General features: G+C 46.0%; 1 protein-coding gene across 6 annotated transcripts in view; it reads right to left on the reverse strand.

The window, feature by feature from the left end:
- Positions 1–21,017, reverse strand: part of LOC130281725 (clustered mitochondria protein homolog) — a 73,064-nt gene that overhangs the window by 36,535 nt on the left and 15,512 nt on the right. For 5 of the 6 annotated variants that reach the window (XM_056529271.1, XM_056529293.1, XM_056529261.1 and 2 more), the window contains exons 6-11: positions 18,888–19,042; positions 18,461–18,586; positions 18,041–18,188; positions 11,613–11,705; positions 8,606–9,300; positions 4,875–4,969 (exon numbers count right to left, since the gene is read on the reverse strand). In XM_056529271.1, coding sequence (XP_056385246.1) covers positions 4,875–4,969; positions 8,606–9,300; positions 11,613–11,705; positions 18,041–18,188; positions 18,461–18,586; positions 18,888–19,042 — 1,312 coding nt within the window. The remainder of the gene's footprint in view (positions 1–4,874; positions 4,970–8,605; positions 9,301–11,612; positions 11,706–18,040; positions 18,189–18,460; positions 18,587–18,887; positions 19,043–21,017) is intronic. The other variant, XM_056529282.1, reaches the window with a different exon arrangement.

The following is a 21,017-nucleotide window of genomic DNA, read 5'->3' on the forward strand; positions in this document are numbered from 1 at the left end:
TTACACCCCACAGGTGTCTGACAGATTTTTGGAACAGTGGTCCCTGAAAATGAAAAATTTTATTTTTAATTTGCTCAGCCCACTGTTCTAAAGATCTGTCAAATGCCAGTGGGGTGTAAATACTTACTGCACCCCTTATTAAATTCTGTGAGGGGAGTAGTTTCCAAAATGGGGTCACATGTGGGGGGGTCCACTGTTCTGGCACCACGGGGGGCTTTGTAAACGCACATGGCCCCTGACTACCATTCCAAACAAATTCACTCTTCAAAAGCTCAATGGCGCTCCTCCTCTTCTGAGCATTGTAGTTCGACCGCAGGGCACTTGATGTCCACACATGGGGTATTTCCATGAAGAAAAAAATGGGGTTACAAATTTTGGGGGGTATTTTCTGCTATTAACCCTTTTTAATTTTTTTTTTACATATGCAAAAGTCGTGAAACACCTGTGGGGTATTAAGGCTCACTTAATTCCTTGTTACGTTCCTCAAGGGGTCTAGTTTCCAAAATGGTATGCCATGTGGGGTATTTTTGCTGTTCTGGCACCATAGGGGCTTCCTAAATGCAACATGCCCCCCAAAAACCATTTCAGAAAAACGTACTCTCCAAAATCCCCTTGTCGCTCTTTTGATTCTGAGCCCTCTACCGCGCCCGCCGAACACTTTACATAGACATATGAGGTATGAGCTTACTCGAGAGAAATTGGGCTACAAATACAAGTATAAATAGATTGTGAATTTTCTCCTTTACTTTGCTGCTATTCCTGTGAAACACCTAAAGGGTTAAAACGCTGACTGGATGTCATTTTGAATACTTTGGGGGGTGCAGTTTTTATAATGGGGCCTTTTATGGGGTATTTCTAATATGAAGACCCTTCAAATCCACTTCAAAACTGAACTGGTCCCTGAAAAATAGTGAGTTTGAAAATTTTGAGAAAAATTTGAAAATTGCTGCTGAACTTTGAAGCCCTCTAGTGTCTTCCAAAAGTAAAAACATGTAAACTTTACGATGCAAACATAAAGTAGACATATTGTATATGTGAATCAATGTATAATTTATTTGGAATGTCCATTTTCCTTATAAGCAGAGAACTTCAAAGTTAAAAAAATGCAAAATTTTTAATTTTTTCATCAAATTTTGGAATTTTTCACCAAGAAATTATACAAGTATCGACAAAATTTCACCACTAACATTAAGTAGAATATGTCACAAAAAAACTATCTCGGAAAAAGAATGATAACTAAAAGCATTCCAGAGTTATTAATGTTTAAAGTGACAGTGGTCAGATGTTCAAAAAACGCTCTGGTCCTAAGGTGTAAAATGGCCTGGTCCTTAAGGGGTTAAAACAGTGAGCCTGCGGCCTGACGGGGGGAGTCGCGCAAGCAACGTTCCTCCCCAGACCTGCGCAGGAGGACGTCAGCGACGTCATACATCAGTCCCGGCCGCCGCAGAAAAGATGAAACCATGGACGGCCAGGTGAGTGTATCTGTAAGTGTATCTGTGTGTAGTGTGTGTCTATAAGTTTAAGTCTGTTAGTGTGCGTCGGTTGGTCAGGTAGGGGAGGGGGGGCAGATAGTGCGCTGTCTAACCTTATGTGGGGGAACTATGCTGTCTACCGAATGTGAGGGTACTATGCTGTCTACCTAATGTGAGGGTACTATGCTGCCTATCTAATGTGGGGGTACTATGCTGCCTACCTAATGTGGGGGTACTATACTGTCTACCTAATGTGGGTGAACACTGTTGCATACCTAATGTGAGGGAAATATGCTGTCTACCTAATGTGGGGGAACACTGTTGCATACCTAATGTGAGGGAACTATGCTGTCTACCTAATGTGAGGGAACTATGCTGTCTACCTAATGTGGGGAAACTGTCTACCTAATATGGGGGAACACTGTTGCATACCTAATGTGAGGGAACTATGCTGTCTACCTAATGTGGCGGTACTATGCTGCCTACCTAATGTGAGGGTACTATGCTGCCTACCTAATGTGGGGGTACTATACTGTCTACCTAATGTGGGGGAACACTGTTGCATACCTAATGTGAGGAAACTATGCTGTCTACCTAATGTGGGGGAACTATGCTGTCTCCCTAATGTGGGGAAACTATGCTGTCTACTTAATGTGAGGGAACTATACTGTCTACCTAATGATGGGGAACACTGTTGCATACCTAATGAGAGGGAACTATGCTGTCTACCTAATGTGGGGAGACTATGCTGTCGACCTAATGTGGGGGAACACTGTTGCATACCTAATGTGAAGGAACTATGCTGTCTACCTAATGTGGGGAAACTATGCTGTCTACTTAATCTGAGGGAACTATGCTGTCTACTTAATGTGAGGGAACTATGCTGTCTACCTAATGTGGTGGAACACTGTTGCATACCTAATGTGGGGGAATTATGCTGTCTACCTAATGTGGGGAAACTATGCTGTCTACCTAATGTGAGGGTACTATGCTGCCTACCTAATGTGAGGGTACTATGCTGCCTACCTAATGTGGGGGTACTATACTGTCTACCTAATGTGGGGGAACACTGTTGCATACCTAATGTGAGGGAACTATGCTGTCTACCTAATGTGGGGGAACTATGCTGTCTACCTAATGTGAGGGACTATGCTGTCTACCTAATGTGGGGAAACTATGCTGTCTACTTAATGTGAGGGAACTATACTGTCTACCTAATGTGGGGGAACACTGTTGCATACCTAATGTGAGGGAACTATGCTGTCTACCTAATGTGGGGAGACTATGCTGTCTACCTAATGTGGGGGAACACTGTTGCATACCTAATGTGAGGGAACTATGCTGTCTACCTAATGTGGGGAAACTATGCTGTCTACTTAATGTGAGGGAACTATGCTGTCTACCTAATGTGGTGGAACACTGTTGCATACCTAATATGAGGGAACTATGCTGTCTACCTAATGTGGGGGAACTATGCTGTCTACCTAATGTGGGGAAACTATGCTGTCTACCTAATGTGGGGGAACATTGTTGCATACCTAATGTGAGGGAACTATGCTGTCTACCTAATGTGGGGGAACACTGCTGTGGGGGGGCCCAAAAAATTGCTTTCCCAGGTTCCAATCAAAATTAAAGAAGGCCCTGGTGTCAGCAGAAAGCTGTGGTCAGACAGGAAATACATTTATAAAGAAAATAACTTTACAAATCTGTTTAATGTTCTGGCACCAGTTGATAAAAAAAAAAAAAAAAATATATATATATATATATATATATATATATATATATATATGTGTGTGTTTTTCACCGGAGTACCCCTTTAATGGTATGGTTCAGATTTGGGCCAAACTATGGAGATTGACAGCCTGAGTGCAGGAAGAAGCCAAGCTAGAACTGTACCAAAAGCTGAACTTTTTGAACAATATAGGAGTAACTTGGACTCACATTTATGGACATTTATCAACGCTTTTAGTCAGGTTTTCTTTACTATAATTGTCGCAAAATTGTCGCAACTGCGACTACGCGATTTTTCGTGCGACATTTTGACTGGAAAGCGAGAAAAGCAAGTTTTCCAAAAATTAACTACATAGTAATAATTTTAAAATGGACTACGGGTAGTCAGGTATTTATTAACTGCGACAGTCGCAACCGCGCAAAAATAAGTCGCAACAGGGTTAAAAATTGACTAAATTTACTCCAGCTCAAACATGGAGCAGAAAAAGCTACTACCAAAGTAAAAAAGGAAAAATTGCTTACGTGAAAGAAAATTATCAACAGGCTGAAACCAGTTGATAAATAAGTCGCACATAAGCAAAAAAAGAGTAAGGAAAAAATTACTAAAAAAAAGAATACATAAGCAAACATTGATAAATGTCCCTCATTATGGCTTATTTTTCAGTCACATCCACATCTGCATTTGGAATCTTGCCGGTTACTGGCAACCACCCAACACTACTCTGTAAGAGCTCAGGTGACAAACTATAGGAAGATGTTTGCTCACTGTGTTTTTTGAGATGGACATAAAATGGCCATTTTACATCACAAAAAACTGTTTAAAACCAGACTTTTATTTACTTTTTCTTTTGAGATCTCACATGCAGTAATTTTACATATTTAATTATTGTGGCCCTTTTTTTCTGTCTGTTTATGTGCCAAAATACAGCCGCAAAATATGAAACAAAAAATGTCTGCACATAGCCTCACACAGCTAAAAGGAATCTGTCAGCTCTATATCATGTCCAGAGCTGCAGACATGGGCATATAGGTCACAGGGAGAAACAAATTATATCTACCTCTGATGGTTGTTTGCAAAATTAAAAATCATGCTTTCCTTTCAAACTTAAGTGTCATAAAGGCAGTGCTAAGCTGCAGCATGCATGCCTCCTTGATGATTTATGTATAAGGCTCAGTGCTGGAAGCAAAACCCTGTACATGAATCATGCAGGGCAGGGAGGGGGTGAAGGAGAGAGGAGGCATGCCTGCATGCTGCAGCTCAGCACTCTCTATGAAACTTGAATAGTCACAATAGTCATATGTAAAAACTCTGATATGTCCTACCAACATGTCAAAAGTTTTCATCAGCAGGGATCTGAGTGTTCAGATCATGTCGCTAGGACATGCCATGAGTTACAAATGACAGGTACTCTTCAAGCTTGAAAGGAAACCTGACTTTTTAACTTTGCAAACAGCTAAGAGACAGTTCATTTGTTTCATCTCCCTATGAGCTACTGTACCTGCCTATATCTGCAGCTCTGACAGATTCCCTTTAAAGACAATGAGCTAGAATAAAACCAATGTTATTAAACATCTCATTAAAGATTTAGGCTAAGTTCACGTGTCTGAAAATATACCAACGTATTTTATTTCATTTAGGAATTTTTGGCTGTAAATTCCCTTTATAATTACCAAATTCTTTAGGTTTACCTTTATCTTTCCCATCAGGCTGAAGTAAATCTCCATTATTTGACTTGGCCACTACAACCTTCATAAACTGGGCATACCTATGAAAGAGATGACAGACATTTTTCGAAAGCTTCATGATAAATTACTGAATAAACTGTAATGACAACAATTTACAAGTCATTTATATCATGTAAGCATTCAGTTATGTGGACGCCTACTGGTAGGGTCCAACAATTTGCTTCATGAAAGTATTTTATGAGAATATAAATTTCCTATACTTGATTCATTGCCATAAGATATTACACTAAATATTAAACATTATACCCAGGCGGTAATTTTGTGAATGTTATTATTACAAAAGCAAAATCAATTTCCAAAATTGAATCTCTAAACTCACTTTTTATACTACAGGGTGGGCCATTTGTATGGCTACACCTTAATAAAATGGGAATGGTTGGTGATATTAACTTCCTGTTTGTGGCACATTAGTATATGTGAGGGGGGAAACTTTTCAAGATGGGTGGTGACCATGGCGGACATTTTGAAGTCTGCCATTTTGAATCCAACTTTTGTTTTTTCAATAGGAAGAGGGTCATGTGACACATCAAACTTATTGAGTATTCCACAAGAAAAACAATGATGTGCTTGGTTTTAACACAACTTTATTCTTTCATGAGTTATTTACAAGTTTCTGACCACTTATAAAATGTGTTCAATGTGCTGCCCATTGTGTTGGATTGTTAATGCAACCCTCTTCTCCCACTCTTCACACACTGATAGCAACACCGCAGGAGAAATGCTAGCACAGGCTTCCAGTATCCGTAGTTTATGGTGCTGCACATCTCGTATCTTCACAGCATAGTCAATTGCCTTCAGATGACCCCAAAGATAAAAGTCTAAGGGAGTCAGATCGGGAGACCTTGGGGCCATTCGACTGGCCCACGACGACCAATCCACTTTCCAGGAAACTGTTCATCTAGGAATGCTCGGACCTGACACCCATAATGTGGTGGTGCACCATCTTGCGGGAAAAACTCAGGGAACATGTCAGCTTCAGTGCATAAAGAGGGAGGTGGTTTGGATCGTTAGTGGATCCAACATGTCACCCAGCCTGAGGTAGGTGAGTGTTTAGGGACCCATCCGATAAGAGGCCACCTCCGCGTGGTGGATGGGGGACACGTTTTGATCAAAAAGTGCGCTAAGAGCCTCCATTTTGTTGACCAAGTGTGCTGCTGCCATTTTCTTTTTTTACATGTTTTGTACTTGCCACAGCAGCGTGCACCCGTGTATTGGGTTTAGGTGCTGGCTACATTTTCATTTTTTTTCTTTGCTGTGCAATTTTGGGGGGAGTGGCTCCCTCTGTAGCCGTGCATCCCCTCCCCTATTTTCACAGGAGGTGGTTTGGATCGTTAGTGGATCCAACATGTCACCCAGCCTGAGGTAGGTGAGTGTTTAGGGACCCATCCGATAAGAGGCCACCTCCGCGTGGTGGATGGGGGACACGTTTTGATCAAAAAGTGCGCTAAGAGCCTCCATTTTGTTGACCAAGTGTGCTGCTGCCATTTTCTTTTTTTACATGTTTTGTACTTGCCACAGCAGCGTGCACCCGTGTATTGGGTTTAGGTGCTGGCTACATTTTCATTTTTTTTCTTTGCTGTGCAATTTTGGGGGGAGTGGCTCCCTCTGTAGCCGTGCATCCCCTCCCCTATTTTCACAGGAGGTGGTTTGGATCGTTAGTGGATCCAACATGTCACCCAGCCTGAGGTAGGTGAGTGTTTAGGGACCCATCCGATAAGAGGCCACCTCCGCGTGGTGGATGGGGGACACGTTTTGATCAAAAAGTGCGCTAAGAGCCTCCATTTTGTTGACCAAGTGTGCTGCTGCCATTTTCTTTTTTTACATGTTTTGTACTTGCCACAGCAGCGTGCACCCGTGTATTGGGTTTAGGTGCTGGCTACATTTTCATTTTTTTTCTTTGCTGTGCAATTTTGGGGGGAGTGGCTCCCTCTGTAGCCGTGCATCCCCTCCCCTATTTTCACAGGAGGTGGTTTGGATCGTTAGTGGATCCAACATGTCACCCAGCCTGAGGTAGGTGAGTGTTTAGGGACCCATCCGATAAGAGGCCACCTCCGCGTGGTGGATGGGGGACACGTTTTGATCAAAAAGTGCGCTAAGAGCCTCCATTTTGTTGACCAAGTGTGCTGCTGCCATTTTCTTTTTTTACATGTTTTGTACTTGCCACAGCAGCGTGCACCCGTGTATTGGGTTTAGGTGCTGGCTACATTTTCATTTTTTTTCTTTGCTGTGCAATTTTGGGGGGAGTGGCTCCCTCTGTAGCCGTGCATCCCCTCCCCTATTTTCACAGGAGGTGGTTTGGATCGTTAGTGGATCCAACATGTCACCCAGCCTGAGGTAGGTGAGTGTTTAGGGACCCATCCGATAAGAGGCCACCTCCGCGTGGTGGATGGGGGACACGTTTTGATCAAAAAGTGCGCTAAGAGCCTCCATTTTGTTGACCAAGTGTGCTGCTGCCATTTTCTTTTTTTACATGTTTTGTACTTGCCACAGCAGCGTGCACCCGTGTATTGGGTTTAGGTGCTGGCTACATTTTCATTTTTTTTCTTTGCTGTGCAATTTTGGGGGGAGTGGCTCCCTCTGTAGCCGTGCATCCCCTCCCCTATTTTCACAGGAGGTGGTTTGGATCGTTAGTGGATCCAACATGTCACCCAGCCTGAGGTAGGTGAGTGTTTAGGGACCCATCCGATAAGAGGCCACCTCCGCGTGGTGGATGGGGGACACGTTTTGATCAAAAAGTGCGCTAAGAGCCTCCATTTTGTTGACCAAGTGTGCTGCTGCCATTTTCTTTTTTTACATAAAGAGGGAAACACATGTAGCAATTTTGCATATCCAGTGGCCTAGAGGTTTCCATTGATGAAGAATGGCCCCATTATCTTTTACCCCATATCCCACACCATACCATCAATTTTTGTGTTCCAACAGTCTTGGAGAGATCTATACAATGTGGCTTAGTGTCAGACCAATAGCGGTGGTTTTGTTTGTTAACTTCACCATTCACATAAAAGTTTGCCTCATCACTGAACAAAATCTTCTGCGTAAACTGAGGATCCTGTTCCAATTTTTGTTTTGCCCATTCTGCAGCACCGGAAACTATGGATACTGGAAGCCTGTGCTAGCATTTCTCCTACGGTGTTGCTATCATTGTGTGAAGAGTGGGAGAAGAGGGTTGCATTGACAATCCAACACAATGGGCAGCACATTGAACACATTTTATAAGTGGTCAGAAACTTGTAAATAACTCATGAAAGAATAAAGTTACGTTAAAACCAAGCACTTCATTGTTTTTCTTGTGAAATTCCCAATAAGTTTGATGTGTCACAGGACCCTCTTCCTATTGAAAAAACAAAAGTTGGATTGAAAATGTCTGACTTCAAAATGGCCGCCATGGTCACCACCCATCTTGAAAAGTTTCCCCCCTCACATATACTAATGTGCCACAAACAGGAAGTTAATATCACCAGCCATTCCCATTTTATGAAGGTGTATCCATATAAATGGCCCACCCTGCACATCACAAGATCGAGCTATGTTGAACAAAACCTGCTTAGTATTCTTGAATACATAAGCCCATTTTGCATGATCACATATTTTTTCCTAATGATCTTTGTTTCCTTCTCGTAACATGATCCTAACTCTGAGCTGTCTGGTTAACTTACTTGTGTTGAACAAAACTTTCTAAAAGCTCTGGCCTCAAACCGCACAGTCGGTGGCGATAAGGTTTAGGGAATCCAAGGTTTTGACATTCTTTCTGTATTTCCTCTTCCTTCAAAGGTAAGAAGTTTACATCAGGAGGAAAAGTTCTAAGAAGATCCAAAATATAGTGGCGTCCATCATTACCAACAATTCCTTTGCACTCCACAGAAGAACACAGAAGCACTTCCTCATTCTTCTCATCTAGCACAGTGTGCCTCATGATCTTGAGAGGTTTGCAGGCTTTCTGGAGTAAGGCTAGATATTTAACATTTGTGGATACGGTTTTACCAAAGTCAATAGAACCATAAACAACACTTTGGTCTTCTTTACGGTCCAATATTCCAGGTATGATTGACTGAGCAGTTACTCTGTATCCTCTGTAATCAAGGACCACAGTGCCTAAGACATACAGTTCTTCAATTTCCAAATCACTGTAGGCTTGTACTCCTTTTAAGTCATGGGTGGCAGCCACGTGGGCAGCATGATCTCCCCCCAGGTCTTTGTAGTGGTCTCTTACATCAAAGCCAAAGCTAAAAAAGATATTGTTCCAAATATACATTTGCATTTTGGTTTCTTCTCCAGGGTTAATTGCCATAACGTTTCCATCGATTACTGCCATGGCTCCTCGGGTGGAGGCCCCAACAAAATCTGAGTTGATCTACAAGGAATGGTAGACAAGAGTCAAATACATGTAATACATCTAGCTCTATGATCCAACATCCCATCTGCAAGGACTTCAGGACTTTGATATCACCAATACCTAGTCTTGAAATAAATTATAAAGGTCCAGTATTGACAGCCTTGCTGAACCCTGGAGAGATGGTTATTGACCCATATTAGAGGACATATGATTAATAATTTGCCCGTTCAAAATCAGTAAACTGGCTGTGCAAGATTAGAGAAAAGGGCTTATGCATCTTTTTTTTCCAGAAACAGTGGCACTCTTTTACATGGACTGCGTCTGGCATTACAGCTCGCTCCCCAATAAGTGAATAGAGAGGAGTTGCAATAGCAAACTCAGAGCATGGACAAGATTGGTGCTGTTTCAGAAATGTATAATTTTTTTAACCCTTTTTTCTAATTATTTTCTAAAACATTTCCCCTTTTTTTCTGATCATGAGTAACCCCTATGGCACTTTGGCACATGGTGGTTGCCTGTTAGTTTCACACTGGTAGGGATAATACACTACAATACTGAAATACTGCAGTATATTATATTAACAACCAAATAATGCCACTTTTTTACATGGGGTGGGGGATCAACATATTGTAAAAAGACATGTGATCCATATTGGGAGGGACAAAGTAATTTTTTGACCACAATTCCTCTTCTAATTAATTAAACCCAGAATAATTGAATTGCTGCCTGCTGGGCTTTCTACTTATAAAGCAGCAGAAGGCAATTGTGATGGGTTCTGTTCTCTGCCCTACTGCCACCACATTGAAGTTTAGCAAAAGGAGGGATGCCTCCTACATGGTGCCCCTGCTCTGTCTCGTGTCCTCACTCCTCTATGTCGACTGTCATGAATATATGGTTGTGGTCTGTATCCATCTTAAAGAGACACAACACAAGACTGAGAGTCAGATCTCTCCTTCCACAATGCATTTGTGATCACTGGCAGCTACTAGGCAGAACAGGCAGTGCTCATAATAGTGCTCAATCTGTGGTTGCCCCCTTAAAGCTGACATCCTGTGACCGCACACAGCTAAGGATGGCCATGATCACATTGACCCACAACAGAAATTGTTAACATATCATTCATACCACATGGTAAGTGCTATAAAAATCAATAACAGAAACAATAAAAGATGTGACGTTTTTTTCTACACCCCCCCACAAAAAAAAAAAAAAGCCCAACATTTTTCAATAATATATAAATGAAACAAAATGCCTTTAAAAAATGTAACCCCCCCCCCCCCCCCCTCAAAAAAAAAATAAAAAATTTAAAAAAACAAGCCTTATGTGACTATATCATGGAGTAATTCTAACAATATGGGTCTGGAAATGCTAAGATGTATAACAGAAAAATTGATTGGTCCTTAAGGCCCTAAACAGCTGTATACTTTACAGTAACCCCCCGACATGCAATGGCCCCGACATATGATCAAATCGACATACGATGGCCTCTCAGAGGCCATCGTATGTCGACGTCAGCATGGACATACGATGCTTTTATATGTCGGGGCCATCGCATTAACTGCTATCTGACAGCGCAAAATGCTTAAGCTGCTGTCGGATAGCAGTTTAAGCATCCTGGACAGGTTCACTTACCTATCCCCGCTGCTCCGGGTCCACTTCGCGATCCTCCGGCGTTTTCTGCATCTTCTCCTGGGTCCAGGCCTCGCTTTCTGGCGTCGTTATTACGTCGCTGCACACACCGTCCCGGTGCCGCAACTTAATAACGTCACCAGAAAGCGAGGCCCGGACACCGGAGAAGATGCGGGAAAAGCCGGAGGATCCCGAAGAAGACGCCGGAGCAGAGGGACAGCATCAGGAGCCCCTGGGACAGCATCGGGAGCGGTGAGGACGCGGTCCGGAGCGGCGGGGAAAGGTGAGTATAACTTCCTATACTTTACATTGCACGAATCCCTCAACATACGATGGATCATTTGGAACGAATTACCATTGTATGTTGAGGGACCACTGTATAGGATTAAGACTCTGGATACCATATTTCTACTATTCTATGCTCATATAAACTCATGCCAAAGAAATAATTTTGTATGACCTTTTAAGCAGAGTGGGAAAAGGGAAGTGCGCACAGTTTGAATGTTTTTTAGTTTTCTTGCTCACTTGAGCCATTGATCATAAAGAAAGTTATATACAGTATTTTTACATCTTAGTAGTCAGCAGAGCTTTAAGAAGATAGATAAAAACCAACATTATGAGCCTAACAAGCTATAATGCTATTTTAACTGATGTCAAAAGACTAAGTGGAACAATAAAGCAATAGACACCATCATTATTACCTTAAAGTTTGCCCTTTGTTGCAGATGCTGATCTGCTGGGACCTCACGAGGAAGTTCTCTAGTTGTCTGTAGCTCTTCATTCCAGTCTCTCATCTTTCAGATAAAGAATATTATCATTAACAGTTATTTAATTTTTGATTACATCAATTGTTATACTTAAATTATCAAACCACTTTATTTTTTTCTTAACTTTGTCCACCTTTTTTTTTTTTTTTTTTTTTATCCTGCCCAGGTATTATTCCAATATAGTTTACAATAGTTATATAGGAATGTGTAATATTTCACCTCCCTATATCTTTGCTGCACTGATATGATCAATTTTCACTCTACTTTTCTCGGTCGCTCTTCATTGGGGACACCGAACTGATGGGTATATGCTCTTGCCACTAGGAGGCGCTGACACTAGGAAAAAGAAAGTCGGCTCCTCCCTGGCAGGATATACCCGCCTACCTGCAGTGAAGTAACCAGTTTTATCTAGTGTCATCTAGGAGGTGGGCACGGTCTGGTTCTCTCCAGACCTGGTCTTTTTATTATTTTCTAGTTAGGGCTGTTTAGTTAGATTTCTTTACTCCCTTTTATTTTCACTTTTAAAGGTGGGGCGACAGGAGCATGGCGCTGCCTGTTTCCCCATATGCGGCTAAGGGGCACGGGACATCAATGGATGCACCGTCAACCCCTTCCCGCCAACAGCCAGCGCCTGGAGGCTGCACCCTGGGTCCGGGTCCCCCACTGCCCCTGCTTGCACCGCTATTTGTAGCCTTGTATGATGCAGCTTGGCCATAAGCTGGTTGAAGACGTCTGAGGGTGAGTATAAGAAGGCAGGCGAGTATTTTTACACCCCCTTGGGGTGCCGGACTTCAAACTCAAGGGACTCTGTTCTTTATTGTGGGTCTTTTTTGTGTGGGGGCCGTGTTAGCAGGGACACTGCACCTGCACTGTTGACCGAATGAGGGGCTCATGGTATGCTCCTGTGCCAGCGCGCGTTCTGGGGGTTAAAATGGCGCGGGAGGTCAGGCAGCGTGCTTCCCGTGCCCTTTATCCTTCCTCCAGCCGCCTCACACTTTTTTGGCGGCGGCGCTCGCTCCCTGAACTGCGGCCCGGAGAGAGCTTCCCTCTCCAGGCCGCCCTTGTCTTTTTCATCCGGCGGAGCTTGACTCCGCCTCCTCACCATAAGGAGCAGCGCCGCTCGTTTTCTGAGTGGCGCCGTTGGCTCCCAGTGCTGCAGCCCGGAGGGAGCTTCTCCTCTCCGGGCTGCCATCTAAGATTCAGCGGAGCTTAGCTCCGCCCCTTGCACATGGGAGCGGCGCCACTCGTTCTCCAAGCGGCGCCGTCGGCTCCCTGTTCTGCAGCCCGGAGAGAGCTTCTCCTCTCCGGGCTGCCTGTTAGATTCAGCGGAGCCTAGCTCCGCCTCTCATACATGGGAGCGGCGCCGCTCGTTCTCCGAGCGGCGCCGTTGGCTCCCTGTGCTGCAGCCCAGAGGGAGCTTCTCCTCTCCGGGCTGCCAGCTAAGATTCAGCGGAGCTTAGCTCCGCCCCTTGCACTTGGGAGCGGCACCGCTCGTTCTCCAAGCGGTGCCGTCGGCTCCCTGTTCTGCAGCCCAGAGAGAGCTTCCCTCTCCGGGCTGCCTGTCAGATTCAGGGGAGCCTAGCTCCGCCCCTCAATCATGGGAGCGGCGCCGCTTGGAGAACGAGCGGCGCCGTTGGCCCCCTGTTCTGCAGCCCGGAGGGAGCTTCTCCTCTCTGGGCTGCCATATCAGATTTAGCGGAACTTAGCTCCGCCCCTCGCACATGGGAGCGGCGCCGCTCATTCTCCAAGCGGCGCCGTCGCTCCCTGTTCTGCAGCCCGGAGGGAGCTTCTCCTCTCCGGGCCGCCATGTTGGTTTTTTTCGGCGGAACTTAGCTCCGCCCCTCACATTCTGGAGCGGCGCCGCTTGTTCTCCCAGCGGCACCGTCTGCTCCCTAATCTGCGGCCCGAAGGGAGTTTTCCCTCCCCAGGCTGCCATGTTAGTTTTTGGCTGAACTCAGCTCCACCCCTCACATTCTGGAGCGGCGCCGCTCGTTCTCCGAGCAGCGCCATCAGCTCCCAAATCTGCGACCGGAGGGAGTTTCTCCTCTCCGGGCCGCCATATCAGCCTCTGGCGGAGCTTAGCTCCGCCCCTCTCACCGGCAGCAACACCGCTCGTTTTTTCTGAACGACGCCGTCGGCTCCCTAAACTGCGGCCTGGGGGGGGGGGGGGGGGAGCTTTTCTTCTCCGGGCCATCTTTTTTCCTTAGCCATGGAGCTAGGCGGCAGTTGGCAGGCGCTTCTAAGCATGCTGCTCTGTTCACTGCCACCACTCCTGAGTCTGCCATTATAATGTAAGGCTTGGGGGAGCTCTGTGGAGTTCAAGTCCCCAGCAGTTTCACGGTGGCAATTATGGTAAGGGAGCAGCACATTTCTAGTATTGCCCTCTAAATTATGGGATCCTTGGCCTATCGGCCATATCAGCTATCCAACATAAGTTCGACATTGTTGCCGTGGCAGCTTTTTGTCTGGGACTTATGGTCCCTTGGTGTCTATAGGGGATCTCTTCATACATTGTTTCCCCTACCGCTGGGTGCCATACCTTGACGATGGCCTCGCCTGTCCTTCATCTCACAGCTGCCACCTTAGCGGCTGGCGCTCCGGTACCTCTACTGGTGCGAGATGCCGAAGGCAGCACCCTTCTCTACTTCTACCCTTCCATACCAGTCAGTCGGACAGTGTCTGCATGGTTTCCTCTGCCACCTGTCATCCGCTATCGGTACCTCACGGCTATGCGAGGCGTCCGATGTCATGTCTCGCTACGCTCAAGACCTATACCAGTAAGCCAGAGAGCGGTCTGCGTGGTTTCCTCTGCCTTTTGTCAAACGACTCACGGCTGTTGTGTCGGTGGCTGCAGTTCCGATACCCCACTGCTGGGTATGGTATATGGAGGACTGCCCGATGTGTCTTCAGGACCCATACCAGTAAGCCAGACGGTGGTCTGCATGGTTTCCTCTGCCGTTTACCACACGTTTCACGGCTGATGTATATGTGGCTGCAGTTCTGATGCCCCACTGCTGGGTGCAGTATGTGGAGAACTGACCTGCTGTGCCTTAAGGACCCTAAGGCTCACTGGCATGGGTCCGTAGGAGACAGTCAGTGATCTGTATGGTCTCCTGCATCGCCTGTCACACACTTCATGGCCGTGGTGTCTGTGACTGGAATTCCAGCTCCTCTCTACTGAGCGAGGTGCTGACATCATGGATAGTTGTCTTCAGTGGATCCATGCCAAAGGATCAGACAGTGGTCTGTATTGTTGCTTACACCGCCAGTTATACATCTCATGGCTGATGTGTCTGCACCTGGGTTTCCGGTTCCTCTCTACTGAGTACAGTACCGAGGGTGTGCATAGTTGTTTTTCCGTGGATACATGCCAGTGAGCCAGGCAGTGATCTGCATGGTTGCCTACATCTGTGTGGTTCTCTACACCGCCTGTCCTCCATCAAACAGCTGGTGTGTCACTCGGTTCCTCACTATTGTGTGAGGCGCTCGTCTTCTATGGACCCATACCAGTAAGCAAAACAGTGGTCTGTATGTTTACCTACACCGCCTGTCATACATCTATTGACTGATGTCCCTGCAGATGGAGTTCCGGTACCTTACTACTGAGCGAGGTGCCACTGCAGTATTCATTTTCCATGGACCTGTACCTGTCAGCCAGGTAGTGGTTGCAGTTTTTCCTGCTCCACCGGTTACACATCTCTGCGACTAGTCTTCCGTGTCCTCACTACTGTACAAGGTTTCCGATGGGATCACTCGCTGTCCCCTAGGGACCTATACCAGCAAGCCAGACAGTTGCCTGCATATTTCTTCTGCCGACGGTCCCACGGCAGTTGGGACTGATCCTGCGTGTCCCACAGGACACTATACGGGATGTCAGGGACACGTTCTGCGGTCCCTCTGTTTTCCTCTCTCTCCAGGGGGCAGGATTTTCTTGGCTTCCCGCCTTTCCACCTTCGGGTCATCTACCATGCGTTGTCACCTCGTGGACGGTAGTTCACCTCTGCATGGTAGTTGTCAGGCGGGTTTCTCCAAGCTGCCCCATGTGCCTAATACAATGCACTACATACTGGTTTACAGGGTCACCTGCTTAGCTAGGTCCCCCTCTGCATGCCTGCTACTCTGTCTGCAGGCTAGGTTATCTCCCCACTGGGCCGCATAATGCCCAACCTGTCTGCTCGGTGCTCTGGTCCACCTAATCACCTTCCCCGTTCGACTACTGCTGCAGCTGTAGTCCGGTGTCTCTCTTCCAGGTGCGGTCCCGCAGAGTGCGTGCTTGTGGGTCCTTAGTTCCTTTCTGTCTGTAGGTCCCAGGGACCTTTGCAGCAACAGCAGCGTCGCTCTGTTCTCCTTATCGGGTTGCACTGTTGGCTGTTGGGAGCATACCTGCCTTCCTGCTGGTTACTTGGATGTCTGCAGTTTCTTTAGTGTCTGCAGTCTTGGTTACACCACTGTTGTCGTGGGGTCCCCATGTCTGTGTTCCTACATATGCTAGGTCCGCTTTGTGGGAGGAGAGCCACCTTCCTTTGGCTAAGGAGATGCTTCCAGGGTTCTTGGCGATCAGTTTCCGGTTCCAAGGCAGTTGATCACCTCTGTTCTGACGTGGGGCCTGCTGGGACACCGGTTGGTTCAGCCTCTCCCTGTCCCTCCGGGTGTTCTTTCCGGGGTGCCTGTCCAGGGTGATTCAGGGCCTACTGGTCACTGGCTGACATGGCTCTCATCATGTCTTTTTGTATTTGTTGCCCAGCCTCAGGGTGCGAGATTCTGGTCCCTCTTGGGGCGCAAGGCGGCTCCTCCAGGCGGCGAGGGTTGCCGCTGGAGCCTGGGTGTTTCGTCCACTCAGTCATTGCTTTTTTCTACTCCTTCTGCGCCTTGCGCGCTTGCCAGACCCCGTTTTGTCACGGCTGCCGGATCAGGGTACTATTTTGCTTTTTGCTGAAGTACTTTCTCCAGTGATTTACTGCCTAGGCTTGAGTGTTTTCCGTCCACATTATCAGCCTAGTGCTCTCCTTGGAAGGCGTGTTCCTTCTTCCCCTGTTGTCTGGTTCAGCTGTACTACATTGACACCACAGTCTTCTAGAGTAATCCTTCCTATGCCCAGACACTGGGAGTCCGAACTGGGTTCTCATGGGTTGTCTCTCCATTTCCGTTTCTGACGGGATGTTCTTCAGGATGCTAGTTCCCTTGTTGGGACTCTGTCCTTCGATACTGTGGTGTGCCTTCTTTAAGGCGGCTTTCCGATTCTTGGGCCTTAGTGATGGCTCAGGTCTTGGACATTGTTGCGGACGGCCCAACTCCTCCGCGATTCCGTTCGTTGGGGGGTATTTCCGTTCTGCACTCCTTCTCTTCCTTATGGCTGTTTTTCGCCAGGAGAGTTGTTCGCGGACATCTGTTTCCCCTTTGTCCGGTGGTTTCTTGTCTCTCTATATGACCTGGGTGCCTTGGGTCTCTACAGTGGATGGCCTTTCCCTTTTGGTCCTGGTCCATTCTTAGACGGGAGGTCTTCCGGGAGCTCCTTCTGGGCCTCGAGTGTCTCCGGCCTGGGGACTCGTCCGCAGGCCTTGCGGCCACGTGAGATCAGTCTTGGGACTGGCTCTTTTCACTGGTGGTTGTTTTTTCCCACCCTAGGGGACTGCTTTGGTACGTCTCATTAGTTCGGTGTCCCCCGATGAAGAGCGACCGAGAAAAGGAGATTTTTTTGTAATCACCGTAAAATCTCTTTCTCGTAGCCTTCATTGGGGGACACCGCACCCACCCATTTCTTCTTCTTTTTCTGGTCCTTGGTTTCTCCGGGATTCCTTCTAGGGTCCTTCGGACGTATTCCTCGTTTAGTTTCTCCTACTGCTTTGTGACACAGCTGGTTACTTCACTGCAGGTGGGCGGGTATATCCTGCCAGGGAGGAACCGACTTTCTTTTTCCTAGTGTCAGCGCCTCCTAGTGGCAAGGGCATATACCCATCAGTTCGGTGTCCCCCAATGAAGGCTACGAGAAAGAGATTTTACGGTGAGTACAAAAAAATCTCCTTATTCTCCTACATATTGGCCAAGGGTACTTGAGTCTTCTCAATAGGTACCATATAGTATTTTATGCTTCAGTTGACTTTTGACTTTCTTGGGAGGAATGCTTAAACATTTTTTAATTTTTAAAATCTTTCAAATGGCTGTGACCTTTGACATTTAATAGGTAGGCCTTTTACAAGTCCTGACCCCAATAGTTTGAACTCATAACCAGATCAGCACCAGTAATGACAGAGAGAACTGGTTTTCTCAAATATGTTTCTGGGTGAAGAACAGAACCAGTAGAGTCAATAGAGACACAAAACTGTACGTAATATGTAAGACTGGTTATGTAGTCATGGTTGTACCTGGCCAGGAATGTGCTCTTCATATCCCAAGCGGGAATTGTATGCATCTTCGGCCCGCACGCAGTCTATGATATGATTACTGCTGGGGGAAATCCAGGTGTAAATTTGATAAGGAGTAGCAATTCTCTCCAGAGGATGGCGATGAACCCTAGATAGTGTGAAAAGACAATATATTATGTCTACTGCAAATTATACAATTAAACAAAAGTGGAAATAAGGATACCAAAGTCTTTATCCAGTGCTCTATACAAGGACCCCAGTCTCCCATTAGAATTAAGAGGCGGGTAACACATGCGCTCTGCTCCATTATTCTTCCGTAAATAGCCGAAAACTGGGGTTCAACATGAGGGTAGACCCACGCCATGATCAGCTTGTTATCATCTCTACGCTAGTTAGGATGTCTCTGTTGTTTCACTTTACCTCTTTTTTTGTAGATTGGAAAAGTTCTTCTTGAAAGCTGGGCTGACCTGGTTCAGCAGTTCCACAATACTATGGCTCAGGTGGCTTGGTGAAGCTGGTTTTGGATTAAATACTTCTGCTGTTGATCTGAAAAAATGCCAAATAATGGATATTTGTAATACAAAATACTCTGGAGATAAATAGTAGCCAGACTTATTTCCTCCCCTCAAGCACTCTTCAATTGATTCCCAGTATTGCAGTGTTACAGCCATGTGGTAATGTGGGTGATGTACTCAAATCTCCACTGATATTCTAAATACAACATTATATTATCTAATATAATCTTCATAGGGTATTTAAAAGGAAGAACTTTATATAGATCTCTTCTCTAAAATATGACCCTTGCACCATGGTGCCTCGGATCCTTATTACTGATCACAGTACTTACTGATTGATGTAGAAGCCCCTGTTGGAAGAGGTGATATTAATGTGGTGGTCTTCCATAGTCACTACAGTTAGGTACAAAAGATCACCATGCATTTTCCGATTGCCTGGAGGGGGATTCCAGCCACTCATAATCAATGATTTCAGACATTGTGGAGGCTGTAGGAATGACAAGAAGATCATATAATGTCCTCATAAGAGACATTTATGGTATTTCTATGATATGATTACTGTTGGGGGAAATCCAGGTGTAAATTTAAAAAGGAGTTGCAATTCTCTCCAGAGGATGACAACGAACTGTAGATAGTGTGAAAAGACAATATATTATGTCTTCTTCAAAAATACACATAAAGTAATGTAAGGGGAGGTAAGGATACTAAAGTCTTTATCCCGTGCTTTATACAAGGACCTCAGTCTCCCATTAGAATTAAGAGGCGGGTCACACATGCACTCTGCTGCTTTATTCTTCTAGGCTGCTCAAAAAATTAAGGGAACACTTAAACAACACAATGTAACTCAAAGTCAATCACACTTTTGTGAAATCACACTGTCCAATCAGGAAGCAACACTGATTGACAATCAATTTCACATGCTGTTGTGCAAATGGACCAGACAACAGGTGGAAATTATAGGCAATTAGCAAGACACCCCCAATAAAGGAGTGGTTCTGCAGATGGTGACCACAGACCACTTCTCAGTTCCTATGCTTCCTGGTCACTTTTGAATGCTGGTGGTGCTTTCACTCTAGTGGTAACATGAGACGGAGTCTACAACCCACAAAAGTGGCTCAGGTAGTGCAGCTCATCCAGGATGGAACATCAATGCGAGCTGTGGCAAGAAGGTTTGCTGTGTCTGTCAGCAAAGTGTCCAGAGCATGGAGGTGCTACCAGGAGACAGGCCAGTACATCAGGAGACGTGGAGGAGGCAGTAGGAGGGCAACAAAACAGCAGCAGGACCGCTGCCTCCTCCTTTGTGCAAGGAGGAGCAGGAGAAGCACTGCCAGAGACCTGCAAAATGACCTCCAGCAGGCCACAAATGTGCATCTGTCCACTCAAACGGTCAGAAACAGCCTCCATGAGGGTGGTATGAGGGCCCGATATCCACAGGTGGGGGCTGTGCTTTCAGCCCAACACCGTGCAGGACACCAAGATTGGCAAATTCCCCACTAGCGCCCTATGCTCTTCACAGATGAAAGCAGGTTCACACTGAGCACACAGAGTCTGGAGACGCCGTGGAGAACGTTCTGCTGCCTGCAACATCCTCCAGCATGACCGGTTTGGCGGTGGGTCAGTAATGGTGTGGGTGGCATTTCTTTGGGGGCCACACAGCCCTCCATGTGCTTGCCAGAGGTAGCCTGACTGCCATTAGGTACTGAGATGAGATCCTCAGACCCCTTGTGAGACTATATGCTGGTGCAGTTGGCCATGGGTTCCTCCTAATGGAAGACAATGCTAGACATCATGTGGCTGGAGTGTGTCAGCAGTTCCTGCAAGAGGAAGGCATTGATGCTATGGACTGGCCCGCCCATTCCCCAGACCTGAATCCGATTGAACATATCTGGGATATCATGTCTCGCTCCATCCACCAACGCCACGTTGCACCACAGACTTCCAGGAGTTGGCAGATGCTTTAATCCAGGTCTGGGAGGACATCACTCAGGAGACCATCCGCCACCTCATCAGGAGCATGCCCAGGTGTTGTAGGGAGGTCATACGGGCACGTGGAGGCCACACACACTACTTAGCCTCATTTTGACTTGTTTTAAGGACATTACATCAAAGTTGGATCAGCCTGTAGTGTGGTTTTCCACTTTGATTTTGAGTGTGACTCCATATCCAGACCTCCATGGGTTGATAAATTTGATTTCCATTGATAATTTTTGAGTGATTTTGTTGTCAGCACAAACAATTAATTCATTCATTCAGATCTAGGATGTGTTATCTTAGTGTTCACTTTATTTTTTTGAGCAGTGTATATGGGTGCTGCCGGAAATAGCCAAACACTGGGGTCCTTGCCCTCCAACATGGGGGTAGACCCACACCATGATCAGCTTGTTATCATCTCTACGCTAGTTAGGATGTCCCTGTTGTTTCACTATAACTCTTTTTTTGTAGATTGGAAAGTTGTTCTTGAA

The sequence above is a fragment of the Hyla sarda genome, chromosome 1, assembly GCF_029499605.1.
Source record: "Hyla sarda isolate aHylSar1 chromosome 1, aHylSar1.hap1, whole genome shotgun sequence".
Lineage (NCBI taxonomy): Eukaryota > Metazoa > Chordata > Amphibia > Anura > Hylidae > Hyla > Hyla sarda.